Below are 18,425 nucleotides of genomic sequence, written 5' to 3'. Positions count from 1 at the left end.
TGAACCTCAGCGCACGTTACGCTCTCCCCTGTAAAACTCCTGGCTGTCAGATGAAAGGGAGACATGTTTCTTTTTTCTTTCTATCTTTCTTTCTATCTTTATATAAACCCCAGGTAAATGTTGTTATTGTTTTAGAGCATCATACATAATACTGAGTATTATGTCAAGTACTTGGAAAGGAGCAACAGTGACAATGATGACATCATCCAGGTCAAGGGAGAAAAACAAACTTTATTCTCTCCTTTCTACAAAACATTTCAAAGTCAACCTCAATAAGTTATTCTAATACAGACCTACAAGCAGCAAATAATGAAACTTAAACAATATACATTTTCTCAAACAGCATAATTTTACATCAGCATAAAAAGAACATAATTTTTTGCTGCTCTAGCACAGTGAAAAGGAGAAAATAAAATGAAAGACAAAGTGTCAATGTATGAAAATATGCAATGCAAGTTTATCATGCTCAAGAACTAAGGTGTTTCTGAGTTCCAATGCAATGTGCAACTTGATGATGAACATGAGTGCATGTAATGCCATGAATTTGAGGATGAACATGAAGAAACATAATCAAAAAAGCAGCTGAGAAGGTTGCACACCAGCTTTATTTTAAAGTAGCATGCCTGAACCTCGTCCTGCCCACAGTGAGCCAACAGACACATTATGGTCCTCAACAGGGGCAGGAGACATGTTAACCCTTTTACTACCACACTACAAAGAGTTAACCCTTTCACTACCACACTGCAGAAGGTTAACCTTTCACTGCCACTACAAAGGGTTAACCTTTCACTACCACACTACAGACGGTTACCCTTTCACTACCACACTACAGACGGTTCCCGTAGTTTAGTAGTGAAAGGTTAACCTTCTGTAGTGTGGCAGTGAAAGGGTTAATATGATACAAATTTACCTATCTCAAACCCTGCCCTTTGTAACACGATACTTCCTATATACGGTCTATTGCAGTTGTGTTATGTGGGTCTCAACTTGATTATAGGGAATATGGCTTGTCTCTTAGCTGGGGCTCAGTAGTACATCTTAGATACATATAATTAGGTAAAATCATACATAGTTCCGGCTTGCTAAGACATTTTAGGTTGTTAGAGTGATGGGTGGAGACATCTCCGTTACTGCAGGTGATGGCAAGTGGATGAATTCCACCTCCTAAATGTGTTCTTGTCTGTGCTGTGATTCATTATTTATTATTATTATTATTATTCAATAATAATAATAATAATAATAATAATAATATAATAACATCTAGCAATGATTGTATCTATTCAAGTACATAAGCCTAACCTGCATGAGGAAAATGTTTTCTCCAGACTCAAGCTAGTAGTTAATAATAATATAATACAGTACCAAATTGTTTGTAGTCCAACCAACCGCCATAGGCTACTGTTAGCAGTCAAAAGAACCATGGGGATACATTCTGATTCAGTTTCAATGCCAGTTTAATCAGTGCCATTGTAAAGGCTCCATGTGCTGATAAGAAAAGCTAACAGCTGAGCAAGTGTAATTGGACGTGTTAATAGCTTGATGAGAAGACCGCCACCCTGTGAAACAAACAATTGCTCCCATGAACAGATACTAATGACAAGTAATTTCAATGTTACGTGCAACACGGAGTAGCTGTGACACCAGAATGATCACAAATTAACCTTTCAAGTTTGCAGCCCTTTTGAGTTTTGCTTCCAAAACAGTGATGAATGTGCTATGAATGTACTTATTCAGTGGTTCATACTTGATTCTCTGAATAAGGAAAACAAGTACTGTAAATAATGTCACAGAGGAATAGTAACTCAAAGCACGTCATTCTATTTGAAATGTGTACAGTATGTGAGCGCAACCCTACATTTGGCAAATCTTTGAGGTCTACAACACTCAAATGCGGTTCTTTATAGTTAGTGTTGGCATCAAGTGCATAACGACATGCTCGTACACATGAAAACAGAATGGGCGAATATAATTGGATGATTAATAGCATGCATTTGGATTTCACGGTCAGTTGCAGTCATTTACATAGCACTTTCTTTTCTCTCCATCACATCTTTGTGACAAATCTCAAATGAAAATAGACAGACGTGTTAGCATCAAATGGGTTGGTTTGTTTGGCCCCTGAGATGCGTGTTATTCCCTTCAAATTGGACACAGCATGACGTGACATGCAGCAATACCATTCAGTGATTCTTATTTAATTAAAATGTTTTGTCTCATTTTAACTATTGGCCCTGACGCTCACCATCAAGATAATTCAAAATGCCATGATGTCAGCTGAGTTCCAAAAACAGGTACTACATTCACACACAGACAGACAGACAGACAGACAGACAGACAGACAGACAGACAGACAGACAGACAGACAGACAGACAGACAGACAGACAGACAGACAGACAGACAGACAGACAGACAGACAGACAGACAGACAGACAGACAGACAGACAGACAGACAGACAGACAGACAGACAGACAGACAGACAGACAGACAGACAGACAGACAGACAGACAGACAGACAGACAGACAGACAGACAGACAGACAGACAGACAGACAGACAGACAGACAGACAGACAGACAGACAGACAGACAGACAGACAGACAGACAGACAGACAGACAGACAGACAGACAGACAGACAGACAGACAGACAGACAGACAGACAGACAGACAGACAGACAGACAGACAGACAGACAGACAGACAGACAGACAGACAGACAGACAGACAGACAGACAGACAGACAGACATACAGACAGACAGACAGACAGACAGACAGACAGACAGACAGACAGACAGACAGACAGACAGACAGACAGACAGACAGACAGACAGACAGACAGACAGACAGACAGACAGACAGACAGACAGACAGACAGACAGACAGACAGACAGACAGACAGACAGACAGACAGACAGACAGACAGACAGACAGACAGACAGACAGACAGACAGACAGACAGACAGACAGACAGACAGACAGACAGACAGACAGACAGACAGACAGACAGACAGACAGACAGACAGACAGACAGACAGACAGACAGACAGACAGACAGACAGACAGACAGACAGACAGACAGACAGACAGACAGACAGACAGACAGACAGACAGACAGACAGACAGACAGACAGACAGACAGACAGACAGACAGACAGACAGACAGACAGACAGACAGACAGACAGACAGACAGACAGACAGACAGACAGACAGACAGACAGACAGACAGACAGACAGACAGACAGACAGACAGACAGACAGACAGACAGACAGACAGACAGACAGACAGACAGACAGACAGACAGACAGACAGACAGACAGACAGACAGACAGACAGACAGACAGACAGACACACACATATTTTAATGACGAGGTGAAGGCAGATAACCGTTGCCTCCGCCAAGGCCATTCAAATATGTTAATGTCCAGTTCAAAGGGCATTATCCTGTTTATACAATGGCCAGCGGCCAACGATACAATAAGGTGTATTTATTCATGTTTCCATTCATTTTACATTCAACATTAACTCATTCACTGCCGGAGTTTAATCCGCGAGATGGCGCTAGTACGCCACCGCTGTAAGTCAATGGGGGACTGCGAGATTTGCGAGTGCTTAAAATATATCTTAAATTATAGCTATGGGTCTAATACACCAGTCGATTATCAGTGTTTTTTCATCGGTACATTTCCGTTTTATACCGTTTTGAATATGAGTAGGCCTATAGTTTGGGTGCTTCTGAGTCATTCCAGAGAAAGACGCGATAATAGCGTTTTAGTGGAATACATTAAACACGTTGTAATTTTTCGCCTGATTATCGAATCTTCCTGTAATCAACGCTAGATCATCATTATTATCCTTCCTCGTGCAAGCATGCAATGTGGTTTAGACCGGCGTCCCCCCCCCCCCCCCCCCCCCCCCTGCTGCCACCAACGGCACACAGCCACACATACACACACAGAGACAGCGTAGATCGGAGTAGAAATAAATATCAGATCAACGATCAAATTTATATATAGTGTTCTTACCTTGTATCTGATGTAATGCAAAAGAAATAATCCAATTATCTGATCGCCATTCCAAATACTGCTTGTGGAGGTCCGTACCACATTACCGACCGTTTCACAATGACGGGCGGGCGGGGTTACTGTTCCAATGCATCGTTGTATCTGCCTACCTCGCCTGAGTATTTAAACCCCGCCGTGCACGGCTCGGATCGTCCCAGAAAAGAAACTACACCATTCCCAGTAGAGTGCAATACCCACTGGAAGGCGTAGGCGGCGGTATTTGCCCTTTTGCTAGCTCAGACCCATTCCCAACGATAACATCAGGCTGGATGGATGAAAATGAATGGATATCGCTAATAAAAGAAATAACGATTAAAACCCGACTATACTCGTGATTGGCGCTCAAGCGATGGCGAGTTAACCCGACTATCATCGTGACTGGCGCTGAATGAGTTAACACCCATGACACTCGGGATTCTGAATAATACCTGGAACTAGTTTGTTGTTTGTTGTCATCAGCTAGAAAGCTAATGATATTCTAGCAGGCATTACTGTTGCATGGTTTTCAAACAGTGAATATGATCTAAGTTTAGTTGGAATCACATAGCAGGTGTCTATTATCAACTTTTAATGGACACCTACCAACCAATCAGAATCAATTATTCACCCAGGCCATGGTATAAACTAGAATAACACATCCTGTTGATACAGTTGCTACCAGGACATTTTGGCACACAGTAGCAAACTATAGAGATGGTTTATTATACTATTTAAAAATAAATTATATTATATTTATTGTTTTGTTTAGGCTGGATTCTCGTTGTCAGAGTCAAAATTTAGAAGATTTTCTAATCTGAACTTCATTATGCAATTCATGTTCAACAAACTTTCAGGTGCCTGCGGTGCAAAAAAAGGGAAAACAATCATGTGTTAAAAGATGAGACCAAAAAAGGAAAGTAAATAAACAAATAAAATCACAGTGAAACATGGTAATGCAGAGAGCATGTGATGCCATGGAAACGTACTAGAGTGACAAAAAAGTTAAGTGTCCTTTCAGCACAGTTGTTGGGATTTTTGAAGAGTTGGGGGAAGAATCATAATATCAGTGTAAGGTACATGTTTACATGAAATTACTAGAAATTAAAAAGTCAAAGTTACTTAAAATGTCAGGACAAGACAAATCAACTAGGTTGCAATGCCATTTTGCTGAAGGGTCATGTGATGCAGTGGGGTGGGGGGGTATGGGTAGAAATTAGAGCGTGCCCATTCCAGTGACCTCAGACGTCAGCCTAAAAACAGTTAACGGGAGAGGGGGGGGGGGGGGGGGTGGGGGGGGGGGGGGGGGGGGTGGGGGGGTAAGGACAAAGATAAGACATAATGAAAATAATCCTGAAAAGGAACTTTTGCACAAGAGTGAAATTTATATGCAGCAATGGCTGGTCTTTCTGTAAATGTTTTGTGTGCAGTTGCCTATATTTACCCTGCACATGGATTTGACAATACTGTCATTACCCCTTCCCAGAAAAGCCCTTGAGCTCTAAAAAATTTGATATGGGATGAAACGGAAGCTCTGTAACGTCATACATATCGACCGCCTTTTTTCATTAGAGTGGGCAGGACACAAAATCTGATGACATTAATAAATGCGATCCACCACTGACACTAGTGTGCTCCCTGACAGTTGCATCACATCACTCTTCTTTCTAATAGCATTACTCAGTGGCACATTTGGGGTATTTTTTTCTCTCTCGCTTTTTGTTTGTTTTCCACTTTTTGGACTTTTATTCTTTCCAGAAAGGGGCGCTACACGCCTAAATAGACAAACTCATCTAGCTAAGATAAAATTAAATACAACAATGTCCTTTGAATTAGGCATGCTTTCAACACTGGACTCAACTCTACACTAGTTACGTGACCGGAAAGAAAATTATAGCTTGTTTGTTAGCTTTTACTTTTGGACTGTGTCCCCTCAATGCCAAAGGCTAGTGGTCGAGTGCTACAGAAATCCAGGGGGTCAAACGATGGTCCAGTGGGACAATAGGGACTAAATGGGAGATGGTGGCTTTGCTGTTAGCTTCTGATAACACAACCAGATTTGAGGTGGCTTCAGGACGTTGTCATGGATGACGGGTCATTCCACATGGCAGCCACGTCCCTGAACCTGCCAGTGGAATTGTGGGAAAGCAATAGGCATTAGTTTATCTCCAGACTGTCCTCTGGAAGACAGAAAGCCCAGGGTGTGAGTATGGAGGCTCACTGACAAATCCTGCCCTTGATGTTTAGATAGCATGCAGACATCTCTGAAGTTTTATTTAAGGTCTTAGAAAAGCAGGCCAGGCAGTATATTTCTTTTTGTCACCTGTATTAATAATGAGGTTACAGCTGACAGAGAGAGATAGATAGAGGCAGAGCAATTCAAATAGAAAATATTGCATGGATATCTAGCACTGCTTAGAAAAACAAAGGCAACCGGCTTAGCACTGGAGGTAATGCCTCTCCATATTAAAACTGGGAATGCACCGATACAACTTTTTCAGTCCCGATACCAATACCCAGCTTTGGGTATCTTGCGATACTGATACCAATCTTATTTGTGTTATTTAATTGTAAAAAAAAATGTAAATACAAGAATATTTGCATAATGTCTAATATTTAAAGATAATAAAACAGCTGTATACGACATGCATCATTGTAATCAATCTAAAAACAATAAAACCAACCTAAGCAAGATATTTTCAACTTATTTCATTTTCAATACATGAATGTAACAGCCAATACTTGTTTTTAACTGGCGCCTTTAAGCCTTGCCAGTTCAAGAGATTAGTCTCTCCCCAATGCAATGTGTTGATACGCTAGCGACTAGATTATTCCATAATGCCTTTCCTGTTGCACGCACTGTAGACTGGAATAATCAAGGTGAAAATGGATCTATAGTAGCTCCTGAAGAAGTTTTAGTTGAAGAGCCACAATGGTAGGTCTATTTTACTTTGCAATCTAAAAGATAAGTTAATGTTTGAGCAATTCAAGAGCTAAAAGCTAAAAGCGGTTCTCAATAGATGCAGGCAGAGGAGCGAATGTGAGAGATGTGACTTGTTGCTAAATGCTCAATTAGAAGCTGAATTAATTCAGGGATAAACAATTTTCCTCTTCAGAATGCACTGCTGTGCTCTTAGTGAAGCATGACATGTTTGTAATGGATCGGACCATCTGTAGCCGATACCCGATCCAGCTATTTGAGTCAGTATCAGCCCGATATCAGTATCGGATCAGTGCCGGATCAGTGCATCCCTAATTAAAACACATAGACTATCTGCCAAGACATTTAGGCCGGAATTCAATTAATGCTGAATTCCCACTTGTCCGTACTTTTTCTTTTGGTGGAATTCTACAGAATGACATACATTTAGGTCTAACACAAAGTAAGGTCAAAACAGAAATGAGTTGCATGGCCTGATGCTCTACATGCAGCAATTTCTGAATCATCAAGTCAACGGCAGGATATGTTCAAAGGCACAAGTGGCTTATTCTACGACCTCTCTTCGTTACCCCCTTTTTATTTTTTTTAATACAACTACTCTTTTTTTTGTTGCCTTTTTATCTTTTGCTCCCATGTCCCCAATTTAGTTGGTATGCCAATTCCCTTCCTGGTCGTTGTGCTACCCTACTGACGGCCCGGGGAGGGTGTAGACTAACTACCACATCCTCCGCCTCCTCCCATACATGTGGAGTCGCCAGCTGCTTTTTTCCTCTGACAGGAGTTTCACTGGGGGGGGGGGGGGGTTATTTGAGTTTATTTCCCCCAGATCCCCTCCCTGCTCAACAGGCACCTGAGTACACTACCCAGCCATTCCCGTGCTTAGACCTCTACACCGCCCGGCCATTCCCGTGCTTAGACCTCTACTGTAGAGGTCTAAGCACGGGAGCGGCTGGGTGGTGTAGAGGTCTAAGCACGGGAGCGGCTCATGGGTGGTGTAGACTACACCACCCAGCCGCTCCAGTGCTTAGACCTCTACACTAACCAGCCGCGCAAGTGCTTAGACCTCTACACCACCCAGCCACTCCAGTGCTTAGACCTCTACACTAACAAGCTGCTGTTTTTGTCTGATGTGCTACTGCTGGCCACACCTCAGGCTCTGCCACACAACAGACCAAAAAAGTTACCAAAGCGCAGTACCAAGTGGAGCTGTTTTGCCTAGAGTTCACTGTTTACATTTACATTTACATTTAGTCATTTAGCTGACGCTTTTATCCAAAGCGACTTACAAGTTCTGTACGACAAGACAGCAAGAAGGGTACAACTCTATCAGCTGAGTAACAATGTTCATCAAGTGTTGCGTGTTACAGTGTAGGTTAGTTTATTAGGACAAGTGCATGACAGTAAGGTTAGTCAGGGTTAGATTTTTTTTTTTTTTTTTTTTTTAATCATTTCAGATAATGGTTGAAGAAGTGAGTCTTTAGTCGACGGCGAAAGATTGGACGGGATTCGGCTGTCCTAACTGGGATGGGTAGTTCATTCCACCATTGTGGGGCAAGGACTGAGAATAGGCGGCTTCTCTTTGATGACCCTCCGGGAGCTTGGATAGGAGTAGGTTTGAGGCGGCCAGAAGATGCAGAGCGTAGGGGTCTTGAGGGTGTGTAGTTAGAGACCATTGACCGGAGGTAGGCGGGAGCGGTTCCCTTTGCTGCACGGTATGCTAGGTCGAGGGCCTTGAAGCGGATACGTGCAGCAATGGGGAGCCAGTGCAGGTCCCTAAGAAGTGGGGTGACATGGGCCGACTTCGGTAGGTTTGATATCAGGCGGGCCGCTGCGTTTTGAATGAGTTGAAGCATTGAAGCAGTGTTTGACAGCATTACAGATTCTACCTTTAAAGGAAAACTCCAACATTTTGGGAAATTAGCTTATTTAACATCTTCCCTGGAGTTAGACAAGAAGATGTATACCTTTTTTGTCTCTCTGCATGCATTAGGCTTAGGGAACGCCCGCACCGTTAGCCTAGCTTAGCTTCATCACTGGAAGTGGGGCAGTCCTTTACCCAAGTTCCCTATAGTCACTCCAAATACAATCAAAATACAACTCCAAAACGTTCCTGTAAACATGTTGTGACCTGTGTATTTACCACGTGGAGAAATAAAAAATAATTGTATTAGACATTTCCGTTTTCTAAGCAGATATACTCTGAACTATTTTTTGCCGAACCACTGCTGTCTGGGTGCAGTGATTCCACGTCACCACTTTCTAACGTCGAGGCCAGTGTTTACATATTCATGTCATTCAAAGGATCCGAACCGATTGACGTTATTATGGCTACCATTATGAATAATATATATTTTTTAATCCATGCTCTTGTCATTTATCGATTAGGGTGAAGTCCAGCAGGATCCACCAGAAGTCTACATTCAACATTACACTGCCTACTTGCTTGCTACTTACTTGCCTACTTGCTCATATGCACATACTCAAGAGTTTGTTATATGGTTTACACTGCCTATTTTCTTTTTTTACTTCCCCACTGCACTATATTTTTATGACCTGTATCATGTCTTCTTTCACCATATACCTGTACCTCCCCTCCCCTCATGCTGCTATGATGCCTGCATTTCCCCAAGGGGATAAATAAAGGAATATCTTATCTTATTTGTTGATACTTACTGTAACTGAGGAGTACAATGCTCCTCACGGGTAGATCCCACACAGCAGTGGGGTAGACGGTTCTCTGCTCCAGCAGCCACAGTACCAAAAGCAATATAATCCAGCCGGAAAAGGCTCTGCATTCGCCGGTGTAGATTCTCCTGTGCACGGTACTTCACATTTAACTAGGTCGAACTTGACGTTATTTCACTAAGCTCTGACACTTTTACTATCCTATTCGCACGCGGTTCTAAGTGCTCTATTTAGACGCAAGGTTGCTCACTTCACTTGGTCGTTGACTCGTGGTGAAGGCTTTAACGTTTGATAAGACGATACGTTACTTTGAACGAATGATGAACTGAATGAACTGTGGACTAAGTGCTGCTGTATCCACCTGCGACGTATTTATACGTAAGGTGAATAATCTAGTGCCAACCTCAGTTCTGTCTCGTATTACTGCGCAAACCTGGGCATGTTGAGACATGTCTTGGCGGTGGCTTTGAACTAGACATTGGGGGTATGGCCGTTGGCGCTTGGGGGTCGCTGTCCAATAGGAGAACGAATATTATGGTCTGGCTTGTACCTAGGTAAAGGGATATTCCGTGTATATATACAAAGAATATACAAGGGATATCAAACGATATACAAATATTATACAATATATCTCAAGCAATAAATATATATATTCGGTTTAATCTGACCCTTTGTAACAGCCGCCTCCTAATTAGTCCGCACCTAATTAGATAAGCAGAGACAGATTAACCGTCTTGTCCACTACTCAATGTCCGTTGTGAGGAGTAGGGCAATTCACAAAGTCAGTGGGTCATGATCGTCAGCAAGGGAGTCAGGGAGCCTTGGCAACTCTATCAGCCTCGCCACGGGTCGGGTGTATGTCCGTCCCTGGACAAGAACTTCTGCCGCTCTGACCTTTCCGTCGGCACCAGTGATCACTTTGCTTACGTGGCCGGCCGGCCACGCAGCTCGGGGTAGTGACTGGTCTATGATCACGACGACTGTGTCCACTTTTAAGTTGTCCATGTCCTTGACCCGCTTCTGACGGGCTGGAAGGGATGGTAGGGGGGTTAGGAGGAAGCGGGCCTGAGACTGCTTTGATCTGTGCTTGGCTGTGCCTCCACCTCCTCCGTCTGTTTCTCTTGTTTGGTCTGTACCCCGTCTGAGGGGCCGGTTCCGGCCGCCCCATCAAGGAGTCGCTTGGGGTGCTGGGTTCGAGGTCAGCTACGTCTGGAGCGCAGCTGAGGGGGGTGGAGTTCGGAACTCCCTCTTGTGCCCACGGTTCTCTCACAGGCCTCTCGCCTAATGTCAGTAGCCTCTCAACGGGCTGTACGAGAGAGTGGCCGGTATCGCTCACCTTTGTGTGTAGGCAGCGTGTAGACGTGGGTTTACTGTCAAGTCCGTAGAGGGGGCCCTGGAGCGTCCACCCCAGTCGGGTCTGAACCGCGACTGGGCATCCTTTGGGTCCGATGTGGGCCGCCTCAATTGGGAGAATGAGGTCCGCGTGATCGGAGCCTATGAGCAGGGTCGGTGTGGCGCCGTCGATAAGCGGTATAGGTAGTCTGCGTAGGTGCACGTACTTCGCCATCAGCTGTGGGATGGGGTAGGTGTACTGTGACAGGCCTATGTCGTGGCTGGTGAAGACGTTGGTAATACTATACTGCTTCTCGGGCTGGTCCACCGCTGCTATCTTGAAGGAGACTTTTTCACCCTTTATGGTCTTCTGGTCTCTTCTGATGGTACGTATTGTCATTGTTCCTTTGGCACCCCGCAGACCCAGCTGGGCTGCGGCGGAAGCGAGGAGGAGAGTCTTTTCAGACCCATCGTCTAGGATGGCGTAAGTGTCCAGGACCTTGTCCTCATAGCTCAGGAGCACTCTGACCACTTTGATGAGCACTCGGGGGGTCCCGCTATGCTGGTCTATATGGAGCACTCCTGTTGGTCGGTTGCCTTGGATCTTCTGGAGTGGTGCCGACTCGCGGTCGTCCGAGTAGCACCGTGACTCCCAGTGTCTGCTGTAGCAGTCGGGACACCAGGGGGCGGTCTGGTGGATCTTCGGTACTGGTGCCACCGCCTCGGCCTGGTACATTACCGTGACGGGCCCACTTTGTTGTCCTGGCGGACGCCTGTTGATGTCATGCAGGACCTCCAAGTGGGCGCCGCCGCACCTGCTGCACTTCTTCTTCAAACGGCACTCAGCTGCCATATGGCTGCGCGCGCAGCGGAAGCAGCGGCGGTGGTCTTTGATCCATTGACTCACCTCGTCCGTGATCAGCTTCTTGAAAGTGTCACATTGATACAGCCGATGTTCCCCTTCACAGTACTGGCATTCAATCTTCCACTCCTCTTTCGTCGAGGGGGTGTTGTGGTTCTTGTGCTGCGGTACTGATTCGGCTTGGTGCATAACGGTCACCGACCGGCGGTTATCATTTGATCCCCGAGGTCCTGGTCTTGGGCTTGGTCCACTCCACACGAACGTGTCCAGTCGTAGGCTGCTGACCTCCCTGGCGAGGAACTCAGATAGGTCTAGGAGGGATGCCTCTGGGCCGTTGGGGTCGCGGTGGTCTCTCTGCTGCCGAAAGCGCTCTTGTTGGGCGGGAGGGAGCTTCTCTAATATCCTTTCTACATTAGAGTTAGCATACAGTTCATATATCCCTTTCTCCTTTTGGGACCCCAGCATCCCTACCAGGGACTGTACCTTGATAGAGAGGTCATCCAGTGCTCTATTGTCTCTGGCTGGGGGGAGGCGGTCGATATCTCTTATTTCCTGTATCACGTAGTCCCATATGCGTCCATAACGCTGGTCGAGGGCTACTAGAGCCGCGGTGTATGGGGTACTTGAGTTGGAATATGCCAGCGCTATATTATGCGCTCTGGGCACCTTCAGGTGCTTGAGGAGGATAGCATATTTGTACGTCTCATCAGGGACGTCGGACATCATAGTCTCCAAGCACATCCGTAATTCCGTGTACTGTGCTCTGTCCTCGCGCGTAAAGTCTGGGAACGTCGGTGTGCCAAGGTACGATGCCATGGATGGCTGGCACATCGGTGAGTGTTGGGGAAGAGGCCTCCTGGGCGAGTCTCCCCCTACGTGTTGTCGTGGGTTGGTACTTGGTGGGTACCAGGGGCCGGGTACCCAGGTGCTGTTCCTCGGTGCCGACGGTGCGTCAAACTCACCCGTGAGTTGAGTCGGGGGTTTGTAGCGCAGTGACTCGGGGCTGACGTCTGGGCTGTACTGGGCCTCCTGGTCCAGAGTACGTTGCTGCTGGTCGGGGCTGTACTGGGCCTCCTGGTCCAGAGTACGTTGCTGCTGGTCGGCTTGACATTCCTCCTCTTCCTCTTCCTCTTCCTCTGCTAGGTCCTGGAGTCTTCTAGTCAGTCTCTCGGCGACGTAGGCCGGTTCTTCCCGGTTGCTGGGTCTCGTATGGACCGGCCGGGGAGGGGGTTCGGAGACGCAGACAGGATCCTCCTGTTGGCGGGGTCCCGGGTCGCTTGGTCGGGTAGGGGAATGTGCCCTAGACCCTTGTCGTGATGATCTCCGGGAGCTCCGTGCGGAGAGAGGGGGTGTCGCCATGGCAATCAATTGTTCGACCATCTGCGCCTGCAGCCGATCGCGCTCTGCTTCACGCTGGGTATGGGCGGCGTCGCGCTGTGCATCGGCGGCGGCGCGCTGTGCTTCGCGCTGGGTATTGGCGGTGTCGAGCTGTGCGTTGGCGGCGTCGCGCTGTGCATTGGCGCTGGCATGGGCGGCGTCGCGCTGTGCATTGGCGGCGGCGCGCTGTGCATTGGCGGTGGCGCGCTGTGCCTCGGCGCGGCCTCTTTCAATGTTCTCTTCCGTCTGAAGGCGTCTGGTCTCCAGTCTTATGCGGTCGTCTTCACTCCTTTGTTGCGCCTGGAGAGCTGCTTGGGGAGTGTTCACCGCTGGCCATGGTTAATATCAATATTATATTAGATATTACACTGATACCCTCCGGCTCGAAGGACCAATTGTAACTGAGGGGTACAATTCCCTGACTGTATTGAGAGTATGGTATTATTAAACCACTACTTAGTTATGTACTTTAATTACTGGCCATACAGTACACGGTATATATGGTGAACACCCACACAAGAATACAACAATGACACCTAAAGTTCTAGTGAGAGGGATTTATTATTATAGCAACGATAGGTTACAGAATGAGAATTATGAATGCGCTTATATGGCGAAGAACACTTAAGTAGGTCAAGAGCGTAAGTCCATGAGCATATTACGATGGGTATAATTGAATACCACCTGTAGCATAAGAATTATATAAGGCACAATGGTAGTCAGCTGGAGATACTAAGGGGGGTTCCCTCCGGTTGTAAGCCAGCAGGGGAGAGGAATGTTCGGGAGCAAAAGTCTGGATCAACGAGGAATCAATAAGCTCCAGCTACGGGAGGCGGTACATATACTCCCCTCGATCGGCAGACAAAAGCAGCAGCTATAATCCAAGTATGCGCGACAGCAGGGATGAAAGCCAGCCAGCCTCTTCCTAGAGACGGGCTCGAGTGATGCTCCTCACGGGTAGATCCCACACAGCAGTGGGGTAGACGGTTCTCTGCTCCAGCAGCCACAGTACCAAAAGCACTATAATCCAGCCGGAAAAGGCTCTGCATTCGCCGGTGTAGATTCTCCTGTGCACGGTACTTCACATTTAACTAGGTCGAACTTGACGTTATTTCACTAAGCTCTGACACTTTTACTATCCTATTCGCACGCGGTTCTAAGTGCTCTATTTAGACGCAAGGTTGCTCACTTCACTTGGTCGTTGACTCGTGGTGAAGGCTTTAACGTTTGATAAGACGATACGTTACTTTGAACAAATGATGAACTGAATGAACTGTGGACTAAGTGCTGCTGTATCCACCTGCAACGTATTTATACGTAAGGTGAATAATCTAGTGCCAACCTCAGTTCTGTCTCGTATTACTGCGCAAACCTGGGCATGTTGAGACATGTCTTGGCGGTGGCTTTGAACTAGACATTGGGGGTATGGCCGTTGGCGCCTAGGGGGTCGCTGTCCAATAGGAGAACGAATATTATGGTCTGGCTTGTACCTAGGTAAAGGGATATTCCGTGTATATATACAAAGAATATACAAGGGATATCAAACGATATACAAATATTATACAATATATCTCAAGCAATAAATATATATATTCGGTTTAATCTGACCCTTTGTAACACTTACCATTAGTCTTGATCACACACTTTGTGGATACATACTGTAATGTTCTGGGGTTTTGTGTGTCACTGTTACCTGGGGGTGTGTTTCCCCCCGGGAGAGATAGGAGGTGGCACCGGAAATTACGTTGTTGTCGTGGAATATACGTGGAGGCAGGTAGCTGTGTGTACCTGACGAGTGAGGTATTGACCTGTATGTAATCATATCACTGGAATTAAACAACCCCAAAAGGAACATAAACCTCTCCTCATTCTTCCTAACAATAAGGGTATGACAGAACGCTACATTTGGTGTCTGAAGTGGGATTAGTGAACTCGGATTGACGCGCACTGTGTACCCTGGGGAGCTCCGCTGTTACTGGCTAGCTACGTCACGTTAGCTTAGCAATGACGGCAAAAGAAGAACCACGCCGTGAGATTAAACAGGAGAGGGAGGATGAAGGTCTGTCAAGTGGACTTCCAGACTTGGAAAGATGGCAAGTCGTTGCCGAACTCGGGGTTGGCAATCTCGGAGGACGGGAGAGTGACGGTCACGCGACGGCGGCGCCGGTACTCCACCCGGCGGCGTCCGGCAGGGATGACATGCAGAGCGTGGCACAATGCGGAGGTGCACATGGCAGTTGGAGAGCAGACCAGGCGCTGAAATATTCTGGTAAAGGCAGTTTGGAGGCGTTTTTTTTGCAATTTGAGCTGGCAGCCGAACTGAATGGCTGGCCTGTGGACAATAAAAAAAAGGCTGCCCGGCTAGTTTTGTCCCTCACGGATGATGCCCTGGCATGCTTGAGTGCACTGGAGCCGGAAGAGCTGAGAGACTATGGAGCTGTGGTGGGGGCGCTACAGAGGCGTTTCGGTCGATGTGACAATAAGAGCATCGTGGTCACAGAGCTATGCAACCGGCACAGACGGCCCAGTGAGTCCCTTCGTGCACTGGCAACTGACATTGAGACACTCACGAGACGGGCATACGGCCACATGCCCCCCGCTGTGTTGAGTGAGTACGCCAGAGATCAGTTTGTCCGCGCCATCGAGCCGAGAGACCTGCGTGAGCGGGTTCAGCTGAGGCACCCGAGGACGCTGCAGGGGGCCTTGGAGCTGGTGCTGGAGAGAGAAGACCTGCAGGGCGAGACCACACAGGAGGGCATAAGGGAGGCCCCTCCCACGGTGAGGGTTGCGAGGGAGAGCGGCCCAAGGGAGCCGGAGTGGGTGGGCGCAATGATGGAGCGGATGACAGAGCTGGTGCATGCCGTGACATTGCAACCACAAAGAGGTGCGGCTCATTCACCGGGGCCCATGCGCTGGTGGGGGTGTGGCCAACCCAGGCATCTCCGCAGGGACTGCCGCAATCGCCAGGAGAGGCAGGGAAACGGCAGGAGGTCCGTGTAGACGGGCCGGTCTGCAGGGAGCTGCAGGTGATCGGAGAAGCGGAGTGGCGAACGCAGCAAGAGCAGGACCCTGATTTAAAACCTGTTTTGCAATGGGTAGAGTCAGGTCAGAAGCCACCCTGGGGGGAGGTGGCAGGGGGCACCACTGCTACAAAGGGACTGTGGGCAGACTTTGTGGCTCTGCGGGTGTGGGGTGGGGTTCTACAGAGAGCGTGGAGGGAGCCGGCTACGGGAGAGAACAGGTGGCGGGTGGTGGTCCCCAAAGCAATGAGAGAGACTGTGTTAAAAAGTTCCCATGGCACCGTGGGGGCGGGGCACTTTGGCATCACAAAGACTCTCCGCCGCCTCCGTCAGGGGTTCTACTGGGGACGGATAAAAAGGGACATAGAGGATTTCTGTCGCCGCTGCGACCTCTGCGCAGCATACAAGGGCCCACCTGATCAGTCCCACGCACTGCTCCAACAGCTGGGGGTGGGAGCCCCCATGGAGAGAGTGGCGGTGGATGTTATGGGGCCGTTTCCGTGCACGGACAAAGGCAATCGCTACGTGCTGGTCGCCATGGACTATTTCACAAAATGGCCGGAGGCATATGCGTTGCCGGATCAGGAGGCCAAGACTGTGGTTGACGTGCTGGTGGAGGGCATGTTCAGTCGGTTCGGCGCAGCGGAAACCCTCCACAGCAATCAAGGGAGACATTTTGAGTCACGTCTTTGCCACCATGTGCGAGCAGCTAGGCACAAAGAAGACCCGAACTACTGCTCTGCACCCACAAAGTGACGGGTTAGTGGAGAGGTTCAATAGGACTCTGGGCAAGCAGCTAGCCATTCTCACAGCAGAGCACCAGCGAGACTGGGACACGGACCTTCCCCTTGTTCTCATGGCATACCGATCCGCTGTCCAAGAGTCCACCTCCTGCACGCCAGCACTGCTCATGCTGGGCCGGGAGCTCCGGACGCCGACGGAGGTGGCGTTTGGCAAGCCCCCTGACACTCCCCCCGTTCCCCCGGGGAGGGAGTATGCCAGGAGACTCCAAGATCTAATGGAGTCCGCCCACAACTTTGCCCGGGGTCAGCTGGAAAAGGCGGGCATGAGACAAAAAAGGAACTATGATGTGCGGGCTAAGGGGAGGCATTTCCAGGCCGGGGAACTGGTCTGGGTGTATATCCCTCGGAGGAAGAGGGGGCGGTGCCCTAAACTGGACTGTCACTGGCAGGGGCCATGTAGGGTGCTAGAGAGGGTGGGGGAGGTGGTATACAGGGTACAATTGCCGCTCAGGGGGAGGAAAGTTGCTCTTCACAGAGACAGACTGGCCCCGTACAGAGGGGATTGCCTCCCACTTCAAGACCCAGCCCTCCCAGCGGCCTCACCTAGAGACAGTGTTCCGACCACCACTGGGGCCGGATGTACACGCCGTTCGAGGGGAGTGCACCGTGGTCCACCAGCAGGCGGTTTCCCCTCTTCCCATACTGGGGGCCCCTCAGAATCACAGACTGTGTCCCCTGTGCGGGACAGACATGGCACTCCCCGGATGGTTCCTGTTCCGCAGCAGCAGCAGGTCGATTCAGTCCTTCGAGCAGGGACAACGCGTCCGCAGAGGCGGAGGCTGCCGCCAGGTCGTTTCAAGGACTTTGTGTAAAAAAATAAATAAAAAAAAATAACAATGAAAAAAAAGTGTTCTGCTTGACATGGAAAAAGTTATTGTGAATGTGCTATGTTGTTGATGTGTCTCTCGGGGCGAGAGCTCAGAAGGGGGGGGATAGTGTAATGTTCTGGGGTTTTGTGTGTCACTGTTACCTGGGGGTGTGTTTCCCCCCGGGAGAGATAGGAGGTGGCACCGGAAGTTACGTTGTTGTTGTGGAATATACGTGGAGGCAGGTAGCTGTGTGTACCTGACAAGTGAGGTATTGACCTGTATGTAATCATATCACTGGAATTAAACAACCCCAAAAGGAACATAAACCTCTCCTCATTCTTCCTAACAATAAGGGTATGATAAGCATAAATATATAAGATAACTCAAACTGAGAAATGCTGTCATTTATTTTACAATAAGCGGTGCAACAACACACACAACACAATTATTCCCCACTTATGAGTTGAAAAAGTGTGGAAGGCACTTTGGGTGGCTGTCTGCTCAGGACTATTCAGCTGCACAGTGAGTGGGAGTCTGAACTATGCAGTGAATGTATAC

The 18,425-nt window shown here is 47.8% G+C and overlaps 1 protein-coding gene across 6 annotated transcripts in view; it reads right to left on the bottom strand.

Annotated features, from left to right (window-relative positions):
- Positions 1-5,175: 5,175 nt before the first annotated feature.
- pcbp3 (poly(rC) binding protein 3) overlaps positions 5,176-18,425 on the bottom strand; it is a 124,532-nt gene continuing 111,282 nt past the window's right edge. For all 6 annotated transcript variants that reach the window (XM_084309716.1, XM_084309717.1, XM_084309718.1 and 3 more), the window contains one exon: positions 5,176-5,291. In XM_084309716.1, the coding sequence (XP_084165842.1) occupies positions 5,255-5,291 (37 nt within the window). In that variant the 3' untranslated portion in view covers positions 5,176-5,254. The remainder of the gene's footprint in view (positions 5,292-18,425) is intronic.

Source organism: Notolepis coatsorum (assembly GCF_963971535.1).
Source record: "Notolepis coatsorum genome assembly, chromosome: 3".
Lineage (NCBI taxonomy): Eukaryota > Metazoa > Chordata > Actinopteri > Aulopiformes > Paralepididae > Notolepis > Notolepis coatsorum.
The sequence above is the reverse complement of the archived record's forward strand: the minus strand, read 5'-3'. Positions and strand labels throughout refer to the sequence as shown.